This window comes from Saxophila tyrrhenica (genome assembly GCF_035928015.1).
Source record: "Saxophila tyrrhenica strain CCFEE 5935 chromosome Unknown scaffold_7, whole genome shotgun sequence".
NCBI classification, from domain to species: Eukaryota; Fungi; Ascomycota; class Dothideomycetes; order Mycosphaerellales; family Extremaceae; genus Saxophila; species Saxophila tyrrhenica.
Window position 1 is genome coordinate 1,166,244 of NW_027041739.1, and position 16,704 is coordinate 1,182,947.

General features: G+C 56.6%; 8 protein-coding genes across 8 annotated transcripts; 4 read left to right on the top strand and 4 right to left on the bottom strand.

The window, feature by feature from the left end:
- Positions 1–1,280: 1,280 nt before the first annotated feature.
- On the bottom strand, positions 1,281–2,989 carry LTR77_005184 (uncharacterized protein; the record flags this gene model as incomplete). The annotated part of the gene is given in 2 exon segments (XM_064802432.1): positions 1,281–1,460; positions 1,475–2,989. 2 exon segments carry the CDS (start codon positions 2,987–2,989, stop codon positions 1,281–1,283), a joined length of 1,695 nt encoding a protein of 564 aa, XP_064659793.1.
- Positions 2,990–4,103: 1,114 nt separating this feature from the next.
- LTR77_005185 (uncharacterized protein) lies at positions 4,104–5,885 on the top strand (the record flags this gene model as incomplete). The annotated part of the gene is made up of 1 exon (XM_064802433.1): positions 4,104–5,885. One exon carries the CDS (start codon positions 4,104–4,106, stop codon positions 5,883–5,885), a length of 1,782 nt encoding a protein of 593 aa, XP_064659794.1.
- A 79-nt stretch (positions 5,886–5,964) lies between these two features.
- Positions 5,965–7,746, bottom strand: LTR77_005186 (uncharacterized protein; the record flags this gene model as incomplete). The annotated part of the gene is made up of 1 exon (XM_064802434.1): positions 5,965–7,746. One exon carries the CDS (start codon positions 7,744–7,746, stop codon positions 5,965–5,967), a length of 1,782 nt encoding a protein of 593 aa, XP_064659795.1.
- Positions 7,747–10,367: 2,621 nt separating this feature from the next.
- Positions 10,368–11,059, top strand: CTI6_1 (Histone deacetylase complex subunit; the record flags this gene model as incomplete). The annotated part of the gene is made up of 2 exons (XM_064802435.1): positions 10,368–10,882; positions 10,927–11,059. 2 exons carry the CDS (start codon positions 10,368–10,370, stop codon positions 11,057–11,059), a joined length of 648 nt encoding a protein of 215 aa, XP_064659796.1.
- Positions 11,060–11,115: 56 nt separating this feature from the next.
- CTI6_2 (Histone deacetylase complex subunit) lies at positions 11,116–12,400 on the top strand (the record flags this gene model as incomplete). The annotated part of the gene is made up of 2 exons (XM_064802436.1): positions 11,116–11,444; positions 11,497–12,400. The coding sequence occupies 2 exons, from the start codon at positions 11,116–11,118 to the stop codon at positions 12,398–12,400; spliced, it is 1,233 nt and encodes a 410-aa protein (XP_064659797.1).
- A 137-nt stretch (positions 12,401–12,537) lies between these two features.
- LTR77_005189 (uncharacterized protein) lies at positions 12,538–13,504 on the bottom strand (the record flags this gene model as incomplete). The annotated part of the gene is made up of 4 exons (XM_064802437.1): positions 12,538–12,687; positions 12,874–12,984; positions 13,152–13,270; positions 13,372–13,504. 4 exons carry the CDS (start codon positions 13,502–13,504, stop codon positions 12,538–12,540), a joined length of 513 nt encoding a protein of 170 aa, XP_064659798.1.
- A 636-nt stretch (positions 13,505–14,140) lies between these two features.
- ISC1_1 (phospholipase C type enzyme) lies at positions 14,141–14,786 on the top strand (the record flags this gene model as incomplete). Its single annotated transcript, XM_064802438.1, has 2 exons — positions 14,141–14,530; positions 14,601–14,786. The coding sequence occupies 2 exons, from the start codon at positions 14,141–14,143 to the stop codon at positions 14,784–14,786; spliced, it is 576 nt and encodes a 191-aa protein (XP_064659799.1).
- Positions 14,787–14,877: 91 nt separating this feature from the next.
- Positions 14,878–15,651, bottom strand: LTR77_005191 (uncharacterized protein; the record flags this gene model as incomplete). The annotated part of the gene is made up of 2 exons (XM_064802439.1): positions 14,878–15,268; positions 15,293–15,651. 2 exons carry the CDS (start codon positions 15,649–15,651, stop codon positions 14,878–14,880), a joined length of 750 nt encoding a protein of 249 aa, XP_064659800.1.
- Between the last annotated feature and the right edge of the window lie 1,053 nt (positions 15,652–16,704).

The following is a 16,704-nucleotide window of genomic DNA, read 5'->3' on the forward strand; positions in this document are numbered from 1 at the left end:
GAAGGGAGGCAGCATTACCGGACGCTCCTCGCCGATGATCTCGTCGAGGCTGCGATCCATGTTGTCGGTGACCGAGTCGCTGGTGGTCAAGCAGCAGAGGAAGCTCAATCCAAGAAAGCAACGAAGCTGTCGGCGCGGCTGAACTTCGGCCTTTGCGCCGCCTTAGTCATGCCACCACAACCACACCCAATACAACAAACATGGTATGGAACGGGCCGCCTTGCTTTCGAGGCGTTGGCAGACGACACCATAGATGTGGTTGAAATGTTGAAGACTATGCCACGCCAGTACCAGCTAACCCAAGTGCAAAATTGCTTGCGAAGTAGCCACCGACAGCACCTCCTCTGAACCAGTCAAACACGCGGCGAGAGCAAACACCCGCCTGATTGCGAGGAACTGGCGAGCAATCCGCGCTGTACACGGAGACAAGATGGGACGATGGCGCATCCCAGAGAGCCTGAATCAGTCAGCAACGCCACATGGTCCTGGGCACAACGAGCCTCCGAAACAAAAGCTATCCGCAGTTACACATGGATGAGCCCATATCGCACCTGAGTGGCAGTGTCGTCGATGGAAGGTGTTGCTTTGCAGCAAGGAAGTATACGCAGAGCACCTGCCTGCCTGTTCAGAAGCTCCGACATCCTGTCTCAAAGATAAGGCGTCTGCAATCCATAGGGGCAGTCCCTCTCGCTCCAAACTTAATGCTTGACATTGCCGACTGATGTTGGCGAGAAAGTCAGCCTGGCGCCTGACTATGCCGTCGAAACCTCTGCGAAATTGTCTCGCCGATGCTGGTACTCCGGGAGGCGACTGGTCATATCAATTTGATGTGCTGATATCTGAGGGTGTGGTCTCCCAAAAATCTCATTGCAGCTTTGGGATCTTTAGGAGTTAGCGATGGTGAATCACAACACCGAATGCAGCCATCATTGATGCGGAAGCGGATATAGCCATCCGCAACAGCCACCCTTCGATAATACTCTCCTTCTTGCTCGACGAGGAGCAAATGCGCCGCTACGCGGTCTTCATCGCACCCTCTACAGTCCCAGCGGCTAGTTGCGAGGTAGATGAAGTCGTATAGCACACCATCTCCAGGCCGAATAAAGTCGTCAGCCAATTTGATCGACCCTAGATCCCAGCGATCCAGTTGTGGCGATAGCCGTTCGACATCATACAGGAAGTTTCTTCCGGTGCCACTCCGCTGGAGTTGACACTTCAGCATCGGACGCCACAGGTGCAACACAATACCCTGGCTTGGTAATAAATCGCATGGATGAGGCTCATACGGCCATTGCCCGTCTGTTGCGGCCTCCATATCGATACACTGGATATTGGCGGGATCGAGAACCACGGGGCGAAGCGTTGACACCGGCATCTGAAAGTAGAAAACGACGACTGCGCCCGACCAGCCAACCCAGCTCCAGCTTGGCAGTGCTCTCCCAGTAGTACTCCTTGGGATTCTGTCAGCTCTGACAACAGGCTCATTATCGTAGCCTATCCGTCGCCATAGCAAAGCCTCAGCAAAATGAAAATAGACCGAGTCAGCGTGGGTGCTCCGACAGACAACGAGCCCGCTGAGCGCCTCGGTTTCCTCCATCGTCTGCTCGTCGCCAACAAGGAGTTGAAGGACCCCAGAGAAGGCATCCAGCCTATCTCCTTTATGCCGAAGATCCCTAGCGGTGAATTCCTTGACGGCAGCGAAGTATCTACTGAAGCTGTCGCCAGATGCGGGCTTCAAATTCTCCGACCACTCCTGCAGAGCCTTACCATGCAAGAGCTTCGGGTTTTTATGGACCGTAAACGCTTCGCGCCGAACCACTCGCCCACGTAAGGTGAACAGCACCTCACGGTCCGTGAACAAGATACACCTCGCGGACAGAACTCGTTCTTGGTAGGTCCACCCTCGCCGGTTCCAGTCAGAACGCGACCATGTCGTAACCATCTCACTTGAGCCCGGTAGAAGACCTACACGCTTGTTGGCCTGGTCAAACACAAGCGTTCGTTCGGCCTCGGTCCCGCGAAATCTTGTCAAGCCAGCGCCAGCTCCGGAATTATTGGCAGCGACGACGGTGAAGTAAGCGTTCGAGTAGATTGTTCCCATCTCTCTTATAATAGTGGCCTTGTCAAGGTTGTTGGTTTGATCAATGCAGACCGCATCCACCCAAAGGTATTTCTCTCCAAGCTGTTTGACTACTGATGCGGCATCAGAGATTGTTGCCGGAGCCTTCATCATGTCCACTCTCCAGGAGACAATACCATCTTTTCTGGTGTATGTTTCTGCACGGCGATCCACTGCAACGGTCGGATCTGTGCAGCCCCATAGATACGACAGAGCAACATAACGCTCGGTCTTCAGCAATGCTACGACATCATGAGTAGACACGTCAAGGACTCGGAACTTCTTTTGTTCAATCAGCCTTTTCAGAGTTCCGACACAGTGTGCTGGATTCCCGAGTGTCCAGTCCTCAAGATTATGGTCGAGCTCGAAGCTGGCTTCGACCCAGGAGCGGAGCATTGGGACCGACACACGTGAGATGATGGGTCTTCTCGCCGCAGCATCGGCGCAGTCACCGAAGGGCGGATCCATGTAACTGTTGTCCGGTTCCAAGATGACGAGTGTCGTTCCATGACGCGCCCCCTCCTGTTCAGGCATAAAGAATCGTAAGCGCGGCAATGGTTCGATTGAACTGAGATCCAACAGCGTGGATGATAGCCGAGCCTGGATCGAGATCATACTATGGGCATGGTTTCGGACCTCAGCCTCACCAAACAAGGCAGCGGCACGAGCATGGATGAGCGCGCATAGCGGACAGCTCGCACCTTGGAAATCATTCAGTCTGCCGATCTGCTGTGTCGTGGGTAAGCTTCGATAGCCGCTCGTGAGGTTGGCCCGGAAGTCGAAACGGTCACAGACTTCGTAGAGTCTGCCAACTGGCTGGGCTTCCCCCCCGGCTTGCTGCGGTGTTTTTGTCGTCTCCGTTTCCTGCATCGCTCCTCTGGCCTAGCGAAGATAACGTGTGCCAGGTGACTGTGCGCCGGGTGTTGCGCGGTTGAGAGCAGCACCGCGTCTGCTGACAGGGCTAATACCCAGACTCCAATTCGTCGCGATATGCGTATAGCGAGAGGGACAAGTGTCTTCCATTTCAGATCTCATAGGTCACGCCGATGATAAAGCAAAACGTTATAGGGACTTTTACCACGAGTTCTCTCTGGGAGCTGTCGTGCTGCGAGGCAAGGCGTTGAAGGAAGGCCTGGGACCAAGATGGAGGCGATGGCCGAGTTGGCTGCGTTGTACCTATCTGCTGCCGGGAATTTTGGAGAGTCAGCTCTTTGTGCTCGAGGCTCCGGTCTGGAAGCGATGGACAGTTCGCACGTGTCTCGCCACCGCTGCAACGCGATCAGCAGCCCAATGTGAGAGCCTTCGCCATCGCATCGTACAACGTCGCTGTCGCTGCTCGTTGGCGCTCTCATCAGCAGCAAAGTCGAGGTCCCAGCTTGGCAGCCTCGCCGCCAGCAGCAGTATAGCCAGCCTCGTCACACAGCCCGCGTTTCGACTGAGGCACCATCAGATAACCCGCTAGCTCTAGCGATATCTCTCCGTCGACTAACCACAAAAGTGAGGCACTAATGTGTACTTACGCTGGCGCTGTGTGCGCGCAATCCAATCAAACCTGAGGTGGGTGTTCTTGTTGTAGGTGAGGCTTGGATGGCTGTTTTCGGGGTTGCTGCCGATGGTAGGTCTGATGGAGCTGCCTGTGAATGAGCGTGCTTGCGTTCGTAAGCACTTCAGACGCGTCTGAAAGGGCGTTCAGGCCGCGCGCTACATTGGTCAGATGGTTGCGCAGGACACTTGCAGTCTCGCGATGTTGAATCGTGCAGGAAGGGATGGTGGTCGAGGAAACCATCGAGAAGTTGGAGGTTGATGAGTTGGTGCGTGCGCTTCCTTTGTTTCAACATCTCGACCGAGTCTGGCGACTCCATTCACAGCATACACATGATCGAGGGCAGCAATGTACGCGACTGCGACTCTCATACTCTTCTAGATACCACAGCAGAGCTGGCCTCGCTTTGTACATAACAGCAATACCCAGCAGTCCATCACGATGGCGCCCAAATCCCGCTCACGAGCACCACCCCCTGCAGCAGCAGCAGTGCCACTACAACCAATACCCCCAGAGGCACAGAAACAACAAAATGGCCCCCCCTCAAAGACCCTCGTCGAGCGCATCGCCCTCCCCATGGGCATCCTCACCCTCGCAGCAATCGCCTCCCCCGTCTCCCAAGCCACCCTCGCCCCCGTCTTCGGCGCCATCCCCTCCGCCGTCAACCACCAACAAGCGCTCATAGCATCCTCCCTCCTCGGCTTCCTACTCTACCACTTCCTCCCCAAACCCTCTGCTGGAACCATCGGACAAGCCCTCGCAGCCTACTCCCTCTGGATCCCCGTCGTCCAAACGTACCTCTTCCCCTACAGCACCATCCTCGGCCCAACCTGGGGTCCCATCCTCCTCGGCTTCCTCAGCTGCCACGCCCTCGTCCTCCCCGCAACCTACGCCGCCGCCGAAACCATGTCCGCCCTCAATCTCTCCGCGCGAGCCGGACCGTACTTCGCCCCCGTCCTCTCGACTAGCCTAGGACTCCTACACCTCCTCTCCTTCGAACGCCAATTCGCCACCATCCTCCCCGGCCTCGCGTCACTCTCTGCAGCCTTCACGCCAGTGAAATTGCAACTACTCATCGGCTCGACGTTCGCGTACTTATTCCCGTCCAAATTAACCATACTAGCCCTGCCTGCCCTCGCGCACACGTTCCTCGCGAACCCGCACTTCGACTCCGTCCGCAACATGGACGTACTGAACCAACAGCTTGCGCTGCAGAACTGGACGATGCTAGAGCGCACGTGGTCGAACACGGGCTACGTTTCCGTGCTAGAGAGTAGCGGGATGGGGTATCGGGTCTTGCGGTGCGATCACTCGCTGCTCGGTGGAGAATTCTTACTGACGGACGAGCGGCGGGAGAGAGAGGGGTGGGTAGTGAATGAGTCCATCTACTCTGTTTTCGAAACGCTGGAGGCGGTGCGGTTGATGGAGGATGAGGCAAGGGCAGGAGATGCTGATGCGCGGGCGTTGGTCGTGGGACTGGGGATTGGGACGGCGCCGAAGGCGTTTCTTGCGCACGGCATCGAAACGACGGTGGTCGAGCTCGACCCTGTCGTGCACGCTTACGCGCAGACGTACTTCGGCCTGCCGTCAAACCACATCTCCATCCTCCGCGACGCCGTCAGCTGGGCAAGCGAAGCCGTCACACAAGAAGAGAGGGAGAAATACGACTACGTCCTCCACGACGTCTTCACAGGCGGAGCGGAGCCTTTGTCTCTGTTCACGGAAACGTTCATACGCAATCTACGCTCTCTACTAAACCCCTCGGGCGCCATCGCGATCAATTACGCCGGGGACGTGAAGTTCCCTCTCACGGCCAAGGTGCTGAATACCATCGACGCGGTGTTTGACGGGCAGTGTCGGATTTTCCGCGATACACCACACGCACCCGCTTCGGAGACAGAAGGGGATAAAGTAGCGGTGAATGATGACTTCACCAACATCATCGTCTTCTGCCGCAACACCCCCGGTGCCATCACGTTCCGTCGACCGGTGAAGGAGGATTTTTTGGGGAGCAAGAGTCGCGAGCAATATCTGCTGCCCAACCCACGACTGGAGATCCCATTCCCGCTGCACAATTCGCCTAATCGCAGACAGCGTGTCCGTGCCGAGGCGCTGCAGGTCGGTGAAGAGCAGCAGTGGAGCGCGCAGCAAGTCGAGTCCGCGAAGAAGCACTGGTACGTCATGCGGAAGGTGCTGCCGGATGTTGTGTGGGAGCTTTGGTGATAGGGGTACAGCTTCGGGACAGGGCGCGCTGTATGATGTGTCTAGATCTAGATTCCTTGTAATCTCAGCAAAGGACGTCTCATTTGCCGGGTTTCAAGAACTTGGACCCTTTCGCTGGCTTTGGCGGGGCGTGGTTGTGCGCGGCTTTGCGCTGTCGGGTTTTGATGTCGTCGCTGTAGCCTTCTTGCTGGCAGCAGGGGTACTCGGTCACTGTCTTGGTCTCCAGAGCGTCCTTTGTCGACCACCGCTTCGAAGGGTCCGGATGCAGCATCCCCAGAATCATGGTCTTGGTCGCTACATCCCCGAGATGCGCAAACTGCCTCGTGCTGGCGAAAGATGGCAGCGGCCGGCCTTCCTTGACAATGCCGTCGGGATAGCGAAGCAACCACTCGTCCCATGTGTTACAGTAGATGTTGTAGTTCTTCACATCCGTGGACGCGCATTCCCAGGGCGTGCCGCCGATGCAGAGGGTGAGGTAGACGACGGCGCAGGACCAGACGTCGACACCGCGGGGGTCGTAGTCTTCGTCGTGCTTGATGATTTCAGGCGCCATGTAGGGTCTGCTGCCGACGAGGCCGGGTTTGCAGAGCCGGATCTCGGCGTCTTCGCCTGTGAGACTTGGTCGTCTGCAGCCTCGTAGGCCTGGGTGGGTGCCGCTGAAGACTTCAGCAGTGCCGAAATCCGCAATCTTCAGACAGCCGTCTTTGGTGACCAGCAGGTTCTCCGACTTGAGATCTCGATGCGCGATGCCGTACTTGTGGAGATAGTCCACTCCTCGCAGGAGCTGCTTGAACATGCAATTCCTATCCACATCGCTGAAGTAGCCTCCATTGATGAGGTCATTCAAGTCGCCGTTCTCGCAGTACTGCATGACATGAAACCACTTTGTCGCCTTGTCAGCGGTACACAGCCGGTACGTCTCGACAATGTTCGGGTGGGAGCAAGACTTCGCAATCGCATACTCGCTCTTGATCTTGCGGATGTAGTCGGACTCGCTTTCCTCTTCGCGATCCCACTCTCGGAATTCCTTGACCGCGAACACCTTGTCCTTGCCAGTGCCAGCAGTCTTGCTCTGCATCAGGCGAACGACAGCCGCGCCGCCTTCACCAATATCTTTCTTCCCTGCTCTCGCAAAGACGCTGAAATGCTCTGCCAGAGTGCATTCGCCCACTTCCATCTGCTCTGGGATATTCACCGAAAGCATTCGAGCTTTGGAACCTGCACCCGCATCGACACCCTCGATGTGATAGCCATCGGTGCCGCGCAAGTAGATCGAGCCACGCCTAGTGCCGGTCGTACCAGCAGAACTGGCTCGTCTTGGTCTGGTTCGTAGTTCGTCTGAGAATCCAGGTGCCCATCTCACTCCGCTCTGCTTCGAGTCTACGCGTGGTGACTGAGACTCCTTGAGTGACAGCCCCACTCCGCCTTCCCTGTCATCCTCCCCTTCTGCGCTCACCTGTCCGTTCTCGTCGACCTCATCGTCCATGCTCTCTTTGGCCGGTTCGAACTCCGAGTCATCGTTGCTCTCCCTTGGTTCGGTAGAAGGAGCCACGCTATTTGATCCATCTGCGGGCTTGGTAGTGGCCGTAGTATTCTCCGGGACCGGCTCCTCAGTTGGCGCAGTCACGGATCCTTTCCTGGTGGCATCTTTCGGGTGATGCGCCGGTGGATGAGCATGATGCTGTTGTTCCGGCGGAGAGATGTGCTTTCCATTCGGCATCGACACACTCGACCGCCGCCGATTCCGTCCCAGATGCCGACTCAGAAAATTGCCCTTCTTCTGGCTCGTCGGCGTCACCGGCGCAGTCGAACGGTGCTTCAACGAATGCGAGTTCATCTCGGTCTGCGTATGGCTGGCCATCGTGCTGAATGCGGAGATGAACCCTCTGAGATGAATCTATCCCGAAGTCGCTCTGCGCGCCTCGGAGTCTCCTTGACTAGGACCACCAGATAATTCTCCGTAGTAATGAATTCCTCGCGTGGTATTCACGCAATGTCGTCTCACGTGGGAGATGAACCGTCGCTACCTGCTGTTGCCCGCTGCTCGGCTGAGAGAAGGCGCCACGGGCGTCATGAGAGAGCTGAATTCCTTTTGGTTCTTTTTCGCGCTTGGCTCCCGTGAGGGGGACGGGATTGACGGCTTGCCGGAAGAAGGAAGTGTGAATCTATGTGTAGTGGTGGTGTTGAATCCTTTGAAGATGTGGTGTGTCGTTGGAGGGTGATAAGCTGGCCGCCACTTTCTTCTCGTGGTGTGGTGTGCGTGTGCCGGATGCCGAGTGCTCTGTAATCCGAGCGGTTGCTCAGCCAAGTTGGACGCAGGGTCGACGCTGCGTGGGGTCGCTGCGATTCTGCTCTGCTCTCACTGCAGGAACAGCTTCGGTTGTGCGAGTTTATGAAGATCGCGATTCGAGTCGGGCAAGCAGTCCCAAGGGTCTTGGTGGCGCGGGACTCTGAAGCTGACGGGATGTGTCGCGGCAAACACTTCGAGGCTATTCACGTTGCCACGAGCAGCAGCCAGCTGATATCACCTCGTGCAAATGGTGAGAGAGAAAGTGTTCGCGTTTCTTCTTCGGTGGGAATCGGCACCGCAGCCGTTGCGCCCGTGAGTCGCCGTGAGATTGGGAGTGTTCTGCTGTTGACGTGCATAAGCGGGCCTTCTGGAAGAAGTTTCGAAGCCGCTAGCGGATGCCTGCGTCTCGTCTTGCAGCACGGAGTTTCGGAGGACGTGAACAAGGGAAAGATGGGCTGTAGGGAGCTTTGTAGATGTAGGCGGATTGGGGGAAAAAGGCACGGCGAAGGCGGTGCAGCAGTGCCTCTCACGAGGAACGGACAAGCAAAATTCAATGTGCGCTCACGAGATATTGGTACCCAATAGAAGTACGGTAATCAACGATGACCTTGGGTCGGCTACCATGTGCTGTAGAGGATAGGCTCGAGCATTCCACCTGCGTTTAAAGGTCTGTAGCTGGTGCATTTCTGACATGTGATACTGCAAGTCCGTCGTGTCGTATCCGATAGCAAACACACCCATTTCCCTCCGCCTGCATTCCATCCTTCAATGGTATGTCCGCCAATTCAGCGTTCTCCGGGGACTTCATCAGCTCCCTCTGTAGACCCACCGAGTCCTACCGGTAAGCCATTGCCGAGTCTTCGTGAATGACAGGCGGCTGCAGGTGTGGCGAAATTTCATTCATGCTTTCACACTGGGCTCCAAGCCTGCCCTGTGAGTCCGACAAACAATGAATGAGTGCTGGGCATCCAACTTTGCTGTACACACAAGTCCTGTCCCCGAGCATGAGTGGCTAGTCTGGAGCTCTCAAGGACTCGCGGTGACCCAAGGTGAACGTCGAAGGTATCGTAAAAGAGACTGAAGGTCGTTGCAGCACTCGGTTTGCATTGGTTGTCGTCGATGAGGCGCACGTGTCTCCGGCCTTGCCGGCAGCCGTTCCACAAGCACCTGGACACGAAGAGATCTTCCTGACACAGGAATGGCAAGCAGATCGGAAGGGTATCTTGGAGATAGCTTGAAGTGGACAAAGGAAATTGGTCGAGCACGATCAAATGGCTTACAGCAGTACATACCTCAATAGTTACCTATGCATCCCATAGAGGACTGTCGTGTCTTCAAGAGACCGCCAGGGCTACTTCTCTCATGCACTCGAGGAAGCAGTGGAAGTTCCAAGCTCGCCAACGGGTGACGAGGGATGACCTGAGCGGCAGCACATGAAAGCACCAAGAACTCTGCATCACCATCTCCTGCTTGGCAGAGCTACACTATAGCTTTGCGTCGTCTCAAGATCACAAGGCAGTGTCGATAGAAAGGAGAGAAGAGGTAGAGTGCCTGGATGCCTCAGCTGAACCATTCGGCGTTTCTCCTCTTGGCCGCACTTTCCAGAGGCCGACTCCTTGCTCCACGCGCATCATCAGCTTTGCTTCTTTTTCTCTGCCACACCCAAGCACCATACCACGCCACCTCAACCTCCCAACTTCGAGCAACGAGGTCACACATGCAGACTCTTCATGCTCGAAACTCTTTCGCACCACGACGACGAGATGGCGACTTCCTCGAAAACAGTCGACCTCTGTGGCGCCGGACAGAAGTCGTGTCACGGCCATAACTCGATGGATCGGCAAATTAGCGTGAGGTCTCTTCGGTGCCGGAGTGATTTGCGAAGGTCGACTTGAGTAGAGCAATGCTGCACTCGCCCTCTCGCAACACCGCTACCACAACACCCCCTCCTCCTACCTACGTGCCTGAGAGCCGCAGCATGCCCGACTTCCGTCATCCGCTCTTTGTTCCGCTGACAATCCATTCTACGCTGCTTTAACACCGCCCCCCCACCGCGCAGCTAGCCGTGAGGGACCCGTCTCCACCGCCTCCTACTGTTCGCAGCGCCAGCGACACGAGCCGAACTACCCGTTCACGGACAGTCTCAGACTTCGCAACAGCCCACCGACCATCTACATCTAAGATTTACCACCATGCCAGCCGATGTCCGGCGCTCTGCTCGAGGCGCACCAACCCCCACCGCCAAACCAGCACCACCAGCATCCACCGCCTCCTCATCCTCGCTATCATCTGGTCGTCAAGATCGCAACGCGAAGTCGAGCAATGCGATCCAGTCCGCAACACCACACTCCCGCTCCAGCGAGGAGATGAGCGAGCCACCCCGTCGCAGCCAGCGGGCACACCATCCAAAAGAGGAAGAAACCGTCAAAAAGAGCAATGAAGCTGACGACGATGCCGCCGAGGAAGAAGAGGTCACGCGCTGCATTTGCGGACAGCAGGAATACCCAGGTCCACCACTGAGCGAGGCCTTTGACGCGGCAGCGCTGGAGTCTGAGGACGCGGGTGGTTTGTTCATCTCTTGTGACGGCTGCAGCGTGTGGCAGCATGGCGGATGTGTTGGAATCGTAGAGGAGAATGAGGTGCCGGACAAGTACTTTTGTGAGGAGTGTCGGCCCAAGCTGCACTCTGTGCATACAGATTCGAGAGGGTACGTTACACCACGCCAGCACAGCTCTTTCCCATATCTCTCAGCATTGCGCTTCACGGCGGCCCAATGGACTGCGGTCGCGACTGCCTTCACGCAAGAGCGGCTACGGGAGGCGAAGGCGCGACTGCGAGGTCACGCGTGCCTTCCGCACTTGGTCCTCTTGAGGCCTCGACATGATCACCAGCTCACTAGCGATCTACTCACCTCCTCACATCCCACTCAATATCTTCACAATGGCTCGCTATCATGACACACCTACCAGAGCAGCTGCTTACCAGGCCGAAAACAGACAGCGATATTCGCTTTACCAACCCGTCAATGGCAAAAGCCACCGCAAGAGCTCCGTCAGTAAGCATGGCGAGAAGGTGCAGAAAGAGCGCGAGCTCACCGCCTCACGGGCGAGCGCCGACCCGGGGCCGGGCAGAAGACGGGGTACGATGAGGAGCAAGGAGCATGACGAGGAAGAGGAAGCGATTCAGAGAGCGATTGAAGAGAGCAGGCGAGAAGTAGACGGCTCAGGCAGGCGGAACGGCAAGCGGGCCAGAGATGACAGCAGTGAAGAGTGAGTGAAGCTGGCACGAAACAAGCATAATTGGAGACTGATTCTTGGGTAGCAACAAGCATGCCATCAAGCGGCAGCGGAGGACGTCAGAACTACCACCCTCAAACCTGCGGAAGGCGACGGCCGACGACGACTCTGACGACGAGCCAGCAAGCCGCAGTAAGAAGGCCAAAGCAGAGGCTGCGCAGTCAATCCGACAAGCTGAGATGCGCGAGAAAGAGAAGGAACGCGAGCGAGCACGAAATGAAGCCGCGAGTCGAAGGCAAGATAGAGCCGGCCGAAGACGCGCAGACGACGACCCACTCGACGAGACGCCGAAGCCGAATAACAGCGGCAAGCCTTCTCCCCTACCATCCTCTCAACCCGGCAGCCCACACGCCCACGATCTACCAGAAAGGATCTCACACAAGAAAGGCGCGGGCAAGAAGACGAAAAAGCTGGGTAACAACCAATATACCAAAGCCAAAGACCTCGCCGTCTCCTCTCCCCACGGACGGAAACGCAACGGCGCCGGCATCAGTAGTGGAGAAGAGAACACCACGAACGGCGACGGCCACCATCTACCAAACGGCAGCGGCAACCACAGCCCTGAGCGTTCTACCGGGCCTGGGAAGGGCAGATGGGGCGGCAAGGGCAAGCAGAAAGCCGTGAATGGGACTGTTGGGGCGAAGAATGAGGACCCGGCGGATCTGTCGCTGGGTAATATGAAGCGACGCATGGACGCGATGGCGGCTTTCATCACACGTGCGCAGATGGAGACGGCGGGTGGGGAGAGGACGCCTAGTAACGGGGAGGTGGGAGGAGCGGTGCAAGCGCCGCGTTCGGGCGTTGATGGAGCAAGAGGAGGAGGAGGTGGGGAGGGGGAGAAGTTTGAGCAGATGTCGGCGATGGAGATGGCGGACGTGGTCAGCAGGGGCATTATTAGCTGGCATCGGCGGTTCGATCATTTGGTTTGATATACCGTATCAGCCCCTAACCACAACATTGAACCAGTCCAGCCAACGACGCTCTCCTTGACCTCATCTCTCCCTTTCCCTCGTCAGAGAACTTTCGAGCTAACATTGCTGATCTGATCCGATCGTGGGGAGTGTGTTCAAGTCGGATGCGTCGGATCGATCCACTTGACTTCTTCCGGTGCTTCGACGGGTGTCACATCCGGGAGATTGACGGCTATGGCTTCGGAGTCTGAGCGCATGAGGACGCATTCGAGTTTTTCGTGGGGGGAGGCGTTGATTTCTTGATGCTGTTTGGATCACCTCTCAGCGAAGCGACCGCAGGGAGGGGGGGTGGCTTGTTGTGGGCTGCTGGCTGCTGGGGATGGGGAGAGGGCCCCGAGCAGAGGGAGGGGAAGGGAGGGGCCAGGCTGTGGTAAGGGGAAGCGTAAGGGGAAGCGGAAGGGGAAAGGGAGAAGGGAAAGGGAAAGACGCACGGGAACGTAGGGAGGCACGTAGATGAAGTCGCCCGGCCCTGCTTCGGCGGTGAACTCGAGCCTCTCGCCCCAGCGCATGCGGGCGTGGCCTTTGAGGACGTAGATGACGCTCTGCTCTCACAGGGAGGTGAGGTTAGCGTTTCTGTTTCTAGCGTTCATATCCTCTTCCGTTCGTTTCTCTTATCGCTCACCCTCCCTCCTGGCTGGTATGACGTGACGGCGAGTAGGGAAGGAGAATGGATGCACAAGGGAAGAGGGAGGGAGGAAAGTCGACGTACTTCTAAATGCCCATGATGATGCGCCCCCGTCTTCGCGTTGGCGTGGATATGCACCGTTCCCGCCCACAGCTTCTGGGCGCCTACGCGGGCAAAGTTGATTGCGGCTGCTCTGTCCATGCCTGGGAGGGAGCGTTAGCGAGGACTCAATTATAAGGGTTTTCCATCGTTTGGTGGATGGTGTTTGAGGAGGGCCGGGAGAAGGGGATGGAAGGGGACGTACCAGGCGTCTGGGCAGTATTGTGATCCAAGGAGTCGGAAGGGATGACACGGACGCCTTCGGACTTCCAGCCATCTTCTGGTTTGGGGGGGATGGTAGGGTGGTCATGGTCGTGGGAGTGGGAGGGCTCTGCCATGACTGAAGGCCAACCAGGAGGCAACGCGTCGCAGATATTGGATATGGCAGCTGGGGGCTGGCTTTGATTCTTTCTGCTTTGCTGTTGCTGTCTTTGAAGGAACTTTGTGCCTTCGATAGAAATGACATCTGTGCAACGAACTCACCTCGAATGTACTACCTACCTTCCATCGACATGCGGGCAACAACGACCCGCGACCTCGGCGACTGGACATGATGGTGGGGCAGCGGCAGTCCTCCAAGCAATACCTTACGAGGAGCAGCAGTAGGCAAATGCTTCCCCCTTTCATGAAGCTTACGATTCTGCTCGCCTCATCCTCAATGCACGCCCCGGCCCCGGAGAGCAAAGTAGGAGCTTTCGAACAAGCAGTCGCCGAACTCCCCAGGCCCCGAGGGCGGGATGTGGAAGGTGTAGGAGGTAGCAGGTCGACTGAATTTCCGAGGATGTCTAGATCCATTGAAACGCACGAGCGGATTGACACATACTCTGGCGTGTGCCCCACTGTGTGACGATGCGGGGTGTTGAGATGGGAGACGACGAGATATAAATACCTTGTCGTCGAGATCACCCTTGAATCCTAAACAAATCCATACCACTATTCTTAACTCCATCCTCTCCAATTCACAAACAGCAAACATGGCCCAATCCTTCCGCCAAATCCTCGGCGCGCCCCCCTCCACTGCCACCCCAACCGACAGCACCCTCATCATCATCGACGCGCAAAACGAGTACGCCGAAGGCAAACTCGCCGTCTCCAACGCCCCCGCCACGCGCAAAGCCATCTCCTCCCTCCTATCCAAATACCGCGAAGCCGGAGGGAAAATCGTTCATATAAAGCATTTAGTCCCTGAGGGAGCGCCGGTGTTCACGCCGGGAAGTCGACTGGCGGAGGAGTATGAGGAGCTGACGCCGCGGGAGGGGGAGAAGGTGGTGGAGAAGTTGCATCCGTCGAGTTTTGCGGATACCAATTTGCATGAGTATTTGAGGGGGGTGGGGGGGTTGAAGGTTGTGTTGACGGGGTATATGGTATTTACTATCCCTCCTTTAAACGACTTTGGTGGGGGTTTTGGTGAGAGCGGTGCTGATGAAAAGACAGGCTCACGTCTGTGTGTCGACGACTGCGAGGGACGGCGCGAGGCTGGGGTATGATGTGCTGGTTGCCGAGGACTGTGTGGGGGATAGGGATATTCCTGGTGCTTCCGGGGCGGAGGTGACGAAGATGGTGATGCATGAGTTGGGGGATGCTTTTGCTACGGTGGTGCAGAGTGGGGATATCAAGTAGATCGTTGTGTCCGTGGGTAGATTGGGTTGAATTGAAGGTGATGCTTTTGGACACTCCCATAGAAGTGAATGCAGAATGTTTTCGGACAAGCTCACTTTGCGTCGTCCTCTTCCTCCACAGGCTCCTTCCAGTAAACCTGCAGCCCCAGGAAAATATTCTCCTCTTCCTCGAACTTCGGGAAGTAATACGAAGCCCTCGCCGCAGTGAACTTCTCGGCCAAGGTCTCATCCTCGCCATGAAGAACCTTGAATTGGCTCGCAACATGCGTCTCGCCTGTCCTGACACCAATCAGCAGCGTCGGGTCGGCCTTGAAGAGTTGAACCAGGGCCTCCCTTGAGCGATCGATGAAGAGCTCCCACACCATCAAGTGTGCTCCGTCGTCGTGCGTCCACGCACTGGGCGTGAATGTCCGTGTTGAGGTGCTGAAATGGTCGTTGCGGACATCAATATTGAGGCCGGTCAAGAAGGCGACGTCCACGGGACTGTAAAAGGGGTCCTCGGCGTACACTTTGATGCGCGCGCCGCTCGCTTTCTGCATGTACTCGACCGTGTCCATAAAGGCCGCGAATTGCTGCATGCTGCGTCTCGCACACTCCACATTATCTCGACTGAATTCCCCGGACGCCAGACAGACGGCTGTGGTGATCTGCCAGCCTTCATCTGGCGCTTTCTTCTCTAGGATCTGTAGGAGTTCTTTGCGGCAGCTGCTCGCTCGCCAGATGTTGAGGTATTTGGTGTAGCTGGCTTGGAGGGCTTGCACCGTCATTGTGCGGTCGGTTGTCGGTCCTGGGGGTGGGAATGCGGGATGGCGAAAGCCTTTGCCGTGGGTGACATAAGTCCAGCCGTCGGTGTAATCTCGAGACATTCTGCGTGGAGTGCGGTCGTACGGGTTGCGTGGCAGCCGCACAGATGTCAAAGCAGCAGTAATGGAGATGTGCGCGGTTTGTTGTGCACTTGAGATGAGTTGCGATGAAGGTGCGTGTGGATAGGAAGAGGGAAGAAAAGCTGTGTGAATCTTACGCTGGCTTATATGCTCTGCTGAATGGGAGTACTCACCGTCTACGTGCGCGTTAAAGGTCTCTCGTGAATACCGTCGTCGTACGGGGCCTTGAATGAATGTGTGTCGTTGTGAGGTCAATCGACTGGCTCAGTTGCTGCCGTCAAGTCGGCGAGGGCCCGAATCGAAGTCCATCCATTTGCGGAGCACTCGGGTTCCCTTGGCGGTGATTTTGCGGCTCACTCTGCGCGCGAGAATAAGACCGTGCTACATCCTGATGACAGCAAGATCCTCTAATCCGTCCGACAGCATACAATATCGCCATCCGTCGAGGAAGAGGACACATCCTCAGGGAAGGGGGATTGAGTGAGCAGACGGCGAGTGTTCCGCGATACTTCCCGAAGCGGGTTGAGGATCCCGCCTTTGACTGCCTTTTCGCCACGGCATCGCACCATTCTTGACCTCTTGACACCCCGATCTCGCAATCCTCTCCACCGCCTGATGTCAACCTGAGAACGTTGCAAAAGAAGCACTCGTCGCCTCCTTTCTTTGTCTCTTGCTCACAATCAGATCGAACCACCACGACTTGGCATTTGATAATCTCGCCCCTGGCTTGTCAGATTAGATCGACTCAACAATCTCCGGCATCGCTGGTGAGTTTCCCACTTCTCTGCCGGGCTGCAAGGTCACTCAAAAAGGGACGTACCTTTCCAGCCGCTCACATCATCGTCCCTCAATTGTCCTGCATTTTACCGCGCATGCGAACACCATTGCCCGACCTCGCGCGCTTTTGTCAGCGACTACATTCAACTTACAATCCAACGACAGACTCAGTATTATCCCGCCTACGAACCATTCGACGCTCATCCACATCACGATACACTTACACACGTCCTACCAATCCACCCTGGATGGCCGCAC